Raw genomic sequence first — 11,407 nt, forward strand, 5'->3', positions numbered from 1 at the left:
ACTTCCAAGATAAATTTTTGTTCCATCTCATGTCTCTTGCTTATTTTTCCTCTCCGCTGACATCTGTCACATCGTGCTATATGAGCATGAACATCGCGAAATGTTGTTGGCCACCAAAATCCTGCTTGGAGAATTTTGGAAACTGTTTTAAAAGTGGCGAAGTGTCCAGCTCCGATGTATACCAAGCCCCAAGACAAGCTAAACTAGTCAGTATTAGGTTGGAGGCTAGCTTCGGTTCCTTTAAACAATCTGGGCAAGTGTGGCTAACTGACAGGTTGGTCCACTTTGGTATCTCTAGTGCAATCTGTGGTAAATAAGTCTAGAGTAACGCCAAAGAACAGTTTAGAAAATCATAAATATATATATATTTTCCTTTTTGACTCGAAAAACGATTTTAACTTTGGAAAATAGAATGCAAAATAGGTTGGTTTATATGATAAAAATAGATGATGATTGATAAATGTTAGTGACATTCTCCCCCAGACTTAAATTACACCGTCTCGGTGTAATAATAAGAGGGAAAGATAAAAATATGAAAAGTTAGAAATGGAGATAATGAAGCAAAGTGTGTACCTTTTTGTCTTTCCTGTCGTTCGATGTACCATAGACGGTATCGATCGACAGTATCAGACAGAATGTGTGATAATGTGTTAGCACGGGACTCACTCACTCATCTAGCTTGACTCTCAAGTCAGCTCTGTTGTCAGTCCAAACACAAAGAAAATTAAACAAACGAAATAGTTCAAAAGCATAAAACATAGATAAGTTTAAAAACATAAATCCTGCAAATCCGAAACATAAACATAAAAATAAAAAGTCTGAAAGATAAAGAGAGAAGGTAAGAAGGCTAGTCGGTGGCCTCCTCATCCTCCTCCTGCTGGTACTGGTGAGATGGTCCTGGGTCTGATGCTCTGACACTCCTCCTGCTCGCACATGGTGGTCGCGTGACTCGAGCCCAGATGGCTCGTAGGGCACTCATGACCGTCCTCTGAAAGTCTGCCTCAGGCATCGGGACGTCTGGTATGTCCGGGAAGTCAGGAAGGGGAGCTGCGGGAGCTGCCTGCGATCCTCCAACACCACGCTCCATCGGGTCCTGGCGAGACTCGGTGGTGAGCTCCTGTAAGAACTCATCGTCAGGCCTGAACTGGATCCTCTCGACCTGCTGGTCGAAATCAGTGAGTGATCGGTGCGGGAGCTGAAGCAGACGGAAGCGGCGGTCCATCCTGAAAACCCAGATAAGGTTCTCCTTGAGCCAGTTGCAGTGCATCAGGTGCTGCTCGTCCATGAAGAGATGGCGGCGGTCTGCGGTACTCCTGTCCAGACGGACACCACAGAACTCGAAGATCGGTGTGAGAAGACTACCCACACTCTCCTTCTTCCTACCCGAACCCGTGAAGGGTTTCTTCTTCAGTGAGATCAGATGCTCGGCGAAGAGGGCTCCAAGATTGGGGACCACTAGTCCCGCAGTGTCGAGGTGAGAGAGGTCGACCAGTCCGTTCACTGCTGGGAAGAGCAGCGAGAGATCATGTAGGCGCACCTTGTTGGGCTCCATCTTGCACAACAGAGTGTTGTCAATAGCCCGTAGGAAGTAGCGTAGGGTCGGGTGACGAACGTCAGACTGAGTCGCTGAGCCGCTCCAACTGCCACTGCCTATGATCTTCCAGAAGCCGCTCGCACCAGGGAGAGGTGAGAACCTGCAAGATGTCGCATCCTCCTCGAAACCGTAAAGGCTGCAGAGCTGGGGGATGGTGATCGAGTATCTCTTCCCTCGAGCAAAGAAAGAGAGAACGCCGTCGCCTGCTACTTTAGGACCGTCATGGCGGTAGGTGAGGCGGACAGAGGCCATGAACTGGCGGACCAACGGAACGTGGAGGTCGTAGGCGTGTGTGGCCATGGTGCCCAACCCGAGCTGAGCAATCATCGCGTACAGATCATCCTGGATCCGCATCTTGTGTGTGACCTCCGGGTCAATGAAACGTGTAGGCTCGATGTCGACATCGATCCAGGCATTGTAGTGCAGGCTGTCGAAGTCGTCCCACTGCTCTGTGAGTGGTCTATCAGTACACTCTCTGCTGGAGACGACTGCCCTCGGGTCCGAGAAGTCGCGACCCTCCCTGTAAGCGATGGGGGTCTTGTCCCGATGTGGCCATGGAGGCCTTTCGTCGTCTCTCGGACCGCGAGGTTGCCGGCGGTTTGATGGGCCAGCGGGATCACTCCTCCTCTTCGTCCTCCTCTCTCTCTCAGTGTCCGAATCTGTACTCATCTGAAAAGAAAAGTGAAACAAGGAAGTTAGCATTGATTCGGGAAAGAGAGTAATATCGACCGATGCACACTCGTGTGTGTCGATCGATAGATCAAATCGGTGTTCATCCTAGAATCGGAAATCGATCGACAGGACAAAGTCTGTGTCGATCGATGGCGACTCGCGAAACCTGCAATTTCAACAGTCCATGCGAAAACGAATTGAAAGAGAGGATTGGAGCATAACAAACTATCCTAGCAACTAGATAATCGATTCAAACATCTAAAACGCCCTAGAATTGCACCAAATCGACCCGATTTTCCCCAATTCAAAACCCAAACCCTAGGGTTCCAATCAAAAGAGAAATTCGGATTAATACCTTAGATAATGAGAGAAATGCGAATGAAAACAGATGGAGGGCTTGAAATCGAGTGGTTTTGGGCAAAGATTGAATGGAAATCGTCAAGAATCGAGAGAGAAAAGGGAGTTTTTAGAATTCGGCTAGGGTTTGCGAAATAAGGAAAGAGGAGGCGGATGTCGAGTTAAATGAGAAGTTGCCTCGACATCCCCGTGTCGATCGATACAACATTGGTGCCATCGATCGATTTAATGCATATGTGAAAATGAATGCGATAGAGATAATCTAAATGTGACTAGCTAATAATGAAAATTTCTAACTAGATGAAATAAATGAAAATGAAATGAAGATTGAAAATAAAAGTTAAAATAGGGATAAAAATATTAAATGAAAAATAGAATAGACAAAAGAAAAATGGGTTGCCTCCCATTCAGCGCTTCGTTTAAAGTCTTTAGCTCGACTTAGGGTAACTGTTTTTAGTTATCACCGGGTAGTAGCAGCGAAAGGGGCTTTATATCTGGTGGTTTTGCCCAATAATGCTTTACTCGCTGCCCGTTTACTGTAAACTCGTCGCCTTCTTCACTAACGATCGTTAGTGCTCCGGAAGGTTTTACTTCCTTAATTGTAAAAGGTCCTGACCAACGAGATTTTAGTTTTCCAGGGAAAAGGTTTAATCTGGAGTTATATAAGAGAACTTGATCATTCAGTTCAAAGCGTCTAGATAGGATCTTCTTATCGTGATAAGCTTTTGTTCGTTCCTTATATAACTTCGAATTTTCATATGCCAAATGTCGAATTTCATCGAGCTCGTTGAGCTGAATTAGTCGTCTCTCGGCAGCTGGCTTAATATCAAAATTTAACAATTTGGTTGCCCAGGCTGCTTTGTGCTCCAGTTCAACTGGTAAATGGCATGATTTTCCGTACAGCAAGTGAAAGGGTGTCGTACCCAGTGGTGTTTTATAGGCGGTCCGATATGCCCATAAGGCATTGTCCAATTTGCGAGACCAATCTTTCCTATCTATTCGGACAGTCTTTTCCAAGATTTCCTTGATTTGTCGGTTCGACACTTCCACTTGTCCACTTGTTTGTGGGTGATAGGGTGTAGCTACTCGATGGTGGACACCATGTTTCTCAAGCAATCTGTCGAAAACTTTGTTTATGAAATGTGATCCACCGTCACTAATGACTATTCTTGGAACTCCAAATCTTGGGAAAATGATGCTCTTGAAAAGTTTGATAACTACGGACGCATCATTTGTAGGAGAGGCTACTGCCTCAACCCATTTTGAGACGTAGTCTACAGCGACTAGGATATATTTGTTGCCATAAGAAGATGGGAAAGGACCCATAAAATCTATTCCCCAACAGTCGAAGACCTCGACTTCCAAGATAAATTTTTGTTCCATCTCATGTCTCTTGCTTATTTTTCCTCTCCGCTGACATCTGTCACATCGTGCTATATGAGCATGAACATCGCGAAATGTTGTTGGCCACCAAAATCCTGCTTGGAGAATTTTGGAAACTGTTTTAAAAGTGGCGAAGTGTCCTGCGTAATCAGAGCTATGGCATTGGTAGATAATGTTTGGAATTTCAATTTCAGAGACGCATCTTCTATATATGCCGTCAGAACAGTGTTTGTAGAGATAGGGCTCATCCCAGTGGTATCTCTGAACTTCACGAAAAAATTTCTTTCGTTCATAACCTTTTAAGTTTTCTGGTTCAAAATCAGCGGCTAAATAGTTGACTATATCAGCATACCAAGGTCGATCTGTGATTTTCCGTCCAATCGCGTTTGCTTCTTGTGGAGAGACATCCGATATATTATGATTCAAAGCATTACAAGCGACCTTAACTGGTATGTCAATAAGTTCTGTTGATGTTCTGTCGCTGATGGATATGATTGATCTCTCATCAGTAGTGTCGGTTGTCGATTCGCCATTTGATTCGTCCAGCAATCCGTCAGATACGAGCGATATGTGACCAATGAATGATGTGTCCAAAAGAGCTATATTTTCTGTAGGAAAGAAATCATCTATAGGAACTTTATCCTCAACTCGAATCCTGGAAAGGTGATCAGCGACACCGTTGTCTACTCCTCTTTTATCCTTAATCTCGATATCGAACTCTTGGAGTAACAAGATCCATCTTATTAGTCTTGGTTTAGCATCTTTTTCTGCATTAAGTATTTGATGGCAGCATGATCAGTGTGGACTATAACATGTGCTCCAACTAAGTATTGGCGGAATTTTTCGAAAGCATAAACCACTGCTAGCAACTCTTTTTCCGTGGTAGAGTAATTCCGTTGCGCTTCGTCGAGTGTGCGACTCGCATAGTATATAGCGTGTAGCTTCTTATCTTTTCGTTGTCCTAAAACTGCTCCAACTGCGAAATCACTCGCATCGCACATAATCTCGAAAGGGAGATTCCAATCGGGTGGTTGTACGACTGGGGCAGTTATAAGAGACTTCTTCAGCGCTTCGAAGGCTTCCTTACATTCTGGCGTAAAATCGAATTTAACTTCTTTGCACAAAAGATTGTTCAGGGGTCTAGCAATTTTACTGAAATCTTGTATGAATCGTCTGTAAAATCCAGCATGTCCAAGGAAACTTCGTATGTCTCTAACGTTTGTGGGTGCTGGTAGACCAGTCATTACTTCAATTTTGGCTCTATCTACTTCTATTCCTGCTGCGGAGACTTTGTGTCCCAGGACTATACCATCGTTCACCATGAAATGGCATTTTTCCCAATTTAGGACAAGATTCTTTTCTTCACATCTTTCCAATACCTTGCACAGGTTGTCTAAGCAATCCTTAAAACTTGATCCGTAAACTGAAAAATCGTCCATGAAAACTTCCATGAAATCTTCGATCATATCCGTGAATATTGACATCATGCATCGTTGGAAAGTGGCTGGTGCATTACATAGTCCAAATGGCATTCTGCGGTATGCAAATGTTCCGTAAGGACAAGTAAAAGTTGTCTTTTCTTGATCTTCAGGATGTATCGGTATTTGGAAAAATCCCGAATATCCGTCAAGAAAACAATAATATTTATGGTTAGCCAGTCTTTCGAGCATTTGATCGATGAAAGGTAAAGGAAAATGGTCTTTTCTTGTAGCAGCATTCAGTTTCCTGTAATCAATACACATTCGATGTCCAGTGACAGTGCGTGTGGGGATGAGTTCATCTTTATCGTTTTTAACCACCGTGATCCCTCCTTTCTTTGGCACAACATGCACAGGGCTTACCCATTTACTATCTGAGATAGGATATATAACTCCTGCATCCAGAAGTTTAATTATCTCCTTTTTCACTACCTCTTTTAGGTTTGGGTTGAGTCTTCTTTGCTGTTCTATAGACGTTTTTGCATCTTCTTCGAGGTGGATGCGGTGCATGCAAAGATCAGGGGCTATTCCGGGAATATCATCAAGAGAATACCCGATCGCTCTCCGATATTTGCGCAGCTTGTTTAAAAGCAGTGCAAGCTCTCCGTTCGTGAGATTAGCGTTAACAATGACAGGGTATGATTTATCGCAAAGGAATGCATACTTCAGGCCAGCTGGAAGTGGTTTCAGTTCCACTTTGGGTGCTTTTTCTTTAGTCCATTTGGCCAATGAAGAAAATGAACGATCAATAGTTTCCCTAAGGAATTTATCCGTAATGATTTCAGAATCATCATCTTCTTCAATTGTATCTCCGATACTTGCGTCCATAAGATTCGAATAATCTTCTGTTCTGCTATCTACATTCAGAATTTCTTGTTCATCAGGAGTGAATGTATCTTCTGACGAATTTGTAGCACATATATCCGTAAGGTATTCTTTTTCCAGCTCAGAATCTTCTTCTGTGTAAAAGGCATGATCGTCTATCAGAGGACGTTTTAATAGTTTTTCCATGTCGAAGTTCATTGATATATCTCCGACATTTAAATCAATTTTTCCTCCTCGACAATCTATTATTGCTCCTGCTGTAGCTAAAAAGGGCCGTCCTAATATAAGGGGGTCTTTCGGCACTTGTTTATACTTTAGTACGACAAAATCTGCTGGTATAAAGCAATCATCAATTCTGACTGGCACATCCACTAGGATTCCCTCAGGTACCCTAATAGAGCGATCAGCTAGAACTAATGTGATAGGCGTTGGACAAATACATCATAACCTAGTGAAACTGCTACAGAGTGTGGCATGAGGTTTACACTAGAGCCAAGATCACAGAGAGAACGAGGGAAACGTGCGTTTTGTATCTTACAATCTAGGACGAAACTACCAGGGTCAGACCTTTTAATTGAAGTCCCTCCTTGTATTATCGCACTTACTTCCTCTGATACTAGCATGACGCTTTGTTCTCCACTTGAGGATATCATATCTTTCATGTACTTTTTCACCGAAGGGGCTATCTTAAGAGCGTCACTGAGGGACGTCTCGAAATAGATTTTATCGAAAGCCTTTTTGCAGATTGCATGCTCTAATGCTTTCTTAGTTTGCGGTTTGTTTGGAGGAAAAGGGGGAGGAGCTCTATAGACTCTTTCAGTCCCGGTAGATTGTGTATTGCTACTGCTGGTGCCAGACGGTCGATCGTTTTCCTTCCCAGAGGATCGATCGATATGCGGTTCGTCTAGATGGTCGATTTCGTCTTCGGCATCGGGATTCTCTTTGTCCAGATCCATAGTTTTCCCCTTATTCTTTTCATTTGAAGAATTTTTCCTATGTTCTGATGTTTCTGAGTCGGAGTCGTTATCAAGCAGTTCTATGGGGTTGGAATTGCTTTTTCCCGCGTTATCGATGAGTTTTTTATTTCTGACGTCTTCTCTGGAATTCGTTTCAAGGTGTTTTCCACTTCGTAGCATCACAGCATATGCCTGGCGTTTTGCTCCAGGATTAGCATCGGTCCTTCCAGGAAGACGACCCGTCTCTCTTTTCAGAGTTGTTGCAAGGTTAGCAATTTTGTCTTCCATTCCCCGTAGATGTTCAATTAGAGAATCCATTTTCTGATTTAGCTCTCCGTAAACACTGTTTACTTTCCCGTTGAATTCAAATTTCATTTTACGGTTTCCTGTAAGAGCTTGCTTAAGATTGTATTTTTCTCTTCCAGTACGAGACTGTATACAGATTTCATAGTCTCGTGTAAAGCTGTCGACGTTAAACACAGAATGAGGATCAGTATCATCTAATCCTTCTATAAAGTCGAACTCATCATCTGATATAGGAAGAGTTTTATGGAAGTACGGGTACAGATTAGGTGGATTTTGATCTGTCAGAAGAGAATGAAGCGAATTTATGGAATTTTTTATTTCAGCTAACTCAGTATTTTCTATTGAGACTATGTTTTTTTCTTTCTCCTTTTCTTCATCCATCTCTTCATAGGACCTTCCTCTCGCCATGTTTTCGATTAGACGTCTTGCTTCCATAGGATTTCTAGTAACGAAATTCCCTTCGCTTGCTGTATCAAGCGTTGTCTTATAGCTCAGAATAACACCTTTGTAAAAGATCTTAAGAAATTGTGGTTCTGGATAACCATGGTGGGGACATTCGAGTTCGTAACTCTTGAATCTTCCCCATGCATTTTTGAATGATTCCTGAGGATCTTGACGGAAAGTAGAGATTCGCCTCCTTACTTCCCAATAACGAGTATCGTCGAAGAATTGCTTAAGGAAAGCATTTCTAATCTCTTTCCAGCTAGTCAGGGATCCTCTTGGTAGACAGTTTAGCCATCTTAAGGCTCCCCCTTCTAATGAAAATGGGAAAAGTCTGCAACGAATATACTCATCTGGAATCAATTCCTCTAGACCCTCGATGTGGTCTTGTGGATGTTCTAGAGAAGATCCTTTAAAAGGGTTTCGACGCATCATATTATAATAGTCAGCATTAAACTTGGTTTTCGAGATGACGTCGTCAGGTATTCTGATAGCGGACCTATTGGAATAGGTCCTATTAGGGTTTAAGTAGTCTTGCAAGGGCAATTTAATTTCTTTACCTATGTCTAAAGTAGAGTTTGACTTAACAGGGATTTCAGTCCACTGTTTTTCAGTAGTTTGGCTAGAAATGTTGCTTGATTGACCTATTGGTTCAGTTTGGACTACCTTCTTATTATTAGCATCGGGAAGAGGGTACTTACCTGCTTCCGGCTGGGTGGTGTCGATCGATAATGTTCCTGATGAAACGATCGATTCTTCAGTATCTGCGTCGCTCGATTGACAACGTTCTGTGTCGATCGATGCTTGGCCGATATCTCTATTCTCCATCCTTTTTGTTGTAAAACAAAAGAATAGAAAAATTAGCTAAAGTAACAAAGTCTATGCTAAATCCTAAATTAAATCTAAAAGTAATAAGAAAGAGTCCCCGGCAACGGCGCCAAATTTGATATCACTCAAATTACCCTAAAAAGTGAATTACTCTCTCAAATAAGAGGTTCAGATGCAGTACTTAGGGATCGAATCCACAAGGACTCTAGGATTACTTCAAGGCTTAACTAAATAGAGTTAAGAATAGACTTAAGGTTTAATATGTTTTAAAGCAGTAAATATTAAGGTGAACAAGGGAATTGTTCAGTAAATGAAGTGAAGGTTGTTTCTAGATGAGGAAGATAGCTAGATTCAGGTATTTCTCAGGTATGAATTTATGTAGTTTGAAAGTGACAATAGGGCTTTAGTCCATGAACTCAATCAATTGGTACGACCAGTAGGGTCTCCTTTACTAGATCCCGGATCTCAACTGTCGTTTGTTGATCTCGGAAAAGAGTCGATCGATACGACTATTGTCTTAATCGATCGATACACCTTTCATACAATCGATCGCTACAACGATGGTTGTGTCGATCGATGGTAATTCTAGCAAGCATTATCGATTTGGTTGAACACGTTCTCTAATGATCTAGACCACCTTTCGCATGAGTCTAGTCAGTTAGATCACTATAGTTTATTTCAGGGTATTGAGAGTATACAGTTGGTTATCTCTTCAATCCTAAGATCTAGATTTAAGGGTGATCAATCCTAAATCTAGTATTAAGAACAACTAAGTGAAAGAACTATTTTAACACCCTAATAAACATCACAATCTCATCACATGATTCACCCTTATGAGAAACCTAAATCTAACAATTAGGTTTACTCAGACATATTCATGAGAGACAAGATCATGATGGTTTGAATAAAACTTAATATGAAATAGGGAACACAAAGAGTAGTGAGTAAGATAAAAAGGGAGTTCAAGATCTTCTCTGTTTTGCAGTCTCAGATCTATCTCTCCAACTCTAACTCTTCTCCTAAGGTAGCCAAATTGCTTCTCTTCTCCAATAGGTCTCTAGGCAAGTCTGCCTCTAAAATGATACAAAACCCTAGTATATAAAGCCTAACAGGCGGCCAGGGACTAAATGTGTAAATAGCACACTTTGTGATACACGAAAATCTTCTAAGTCGTAGTCCATCGAATGGTTAAATATCGATCGACACTCTTCCATCACTGTCGATCGATAGTAAGTGACTCTAATCGCCCGACCTCGCATGATTCCTATCGGTCGATTCTTCATTCGTGAAAATACTCCAAAAATGCCTTAAAAGTATTGCTTTCTTCAATTAAGTACCTGTGCCTGAAAATACTCTAAAATACTTTGAAAACGAAGTAAATATGATTGAAAACTCTTATATACCATGGTTAAAAACGGGTGAAATTCATGGTATATCACGTCTCCATCGATCGACACACTGTATTCACCGTCGATCGACACAAGGTTCGCAGAACTGGAAGATAGGGATGAGAGCATACGAAGAGAAGCATGATCTTTAAGTTCACCTATCATGCGATACCTGGATACACTGTCACGACAGCTGAACGAGCTACAAAGAGACATGAGCATAGTTCACGATCATCTTGGTCTTCGTGACAGAAACGCAACATCGATCGACAGGCCTAGACCAATATTGATCGACATTCAAGCCACCACCAGCGAAGAGAGCATGCACCACAGCAGAAGTTGATGAGATCAAACATAAGCTGTACGAAGCCATGAATTCTATGGAGGAGAGACTCATAGAACGAAGTGATGACATTGACAACACCCTCAACGAAAGAGTGACCAACTTTTGTAGAGCTACTGGTCTATTGAAGAATGAGATAAGCAATATGCCGAGAATTCTTGAGTACCAAGGCCAACGCTAAGAATCGATCGACACAGATGATACTGAGTCGACCGACAGAACTCCCAGCGAACCGACCGACGCACAAGTTGTAGAATTGATCGATACCGAGACCTTGGCAGATCAAGATCAGCAGATTAACGACCAGCACGACAAAGATCAACATGAAGAACTACCTGAGCATTCCAGATTTGATCAGCATCAGTTTGACACGGAAGATTTGGACAGAAGATTGCAAGTCATCAAAGCAGATTTAGCAAAGATATATCCGAAATGGACAAGATCAGATGATGTCACAAGAAGCTTCACTGCTGCTGAGTCCAAAGATGAGGGAAATGTTTGCCCACCAGCAAACAACAACCCTCACTGCACCCCATGAGTCACTCACCTACCACAGTCAAGCTAAATGACTATAACAAAGCGCTGAGTGGGAGGCAACTCACTATTAGGTTTTCTTTTATTTTCCTTTATTTTATTATTTTTCATTTTTGCTTTTATTTTTCTGATTCATTTGCAGTTTTTGTTAGATCCAAGTAGAATGGTGATTCCGTCGACCGACATTCACCATTCAAATCGCTCGACACCACATGACCATTACCAACGATCGACGTAACCACTACGAATCGATCGACACCTTGTCGATCAGGTTTATTTCATTCTAACTTGTTATACTTATT

At 42.1% G+C, this 11,407-nt stretch overlaps 1 protein-coding gene and 1 non-coding gene across 2 annotated transcripts; one reads left to right on the top strand and one right to left on the bottom strand.

Moving 5' to 3' along the window:
• Window positions 1-6,722: 6,722 nt before the first annotated feature.
• On the bottom strand, window positions 6,723-8,840 carry LOC130505404 (uncharacterized). Its single transcript, XM_057000004.1, has 2 exons — window positions 7,994-8,840; window positions 6,723-7,849 (listed from the first exon to the last, which is right to left on the bottom strand). The coding sequence occupies exons 1-2, from the start codon at window positions 8,838-8,840 to the stop codon at window positions 6,723-6,725; spliced, it is 1,974 nt and encodes a 657-aa protein (XP_056855984.1).
• LOC130505405 (small nucleolar RNA R71) lies at window positions 8,110-8,216 on the top strand. The gene has a single exon (XR_008941653.1). It is a non-coding gene; the product is annotated as a small nucleolar RNA R71 (small nucleolar RNA).
• Window positions 8,841-11,407: the final 2,567 nt, after the last annotated feature.

Source organism: Raphanus sativus, unplaced genomic scaffold (assembly GCF_000801105.2).
Source record: "Raphanus sativus cultivar WK10039 unplaced genomic scaffold, ASM80110v3 Scaffold2246, whole genome shotgun sequence".
NCBI classification, from domain to species: domain Eukaryota; kingdom Viridiplantae; phylum Streptophyta; class Magnoliopsida; order Brassicales; family Brassicaceae; genus Raphanus; species Raphanus sativus.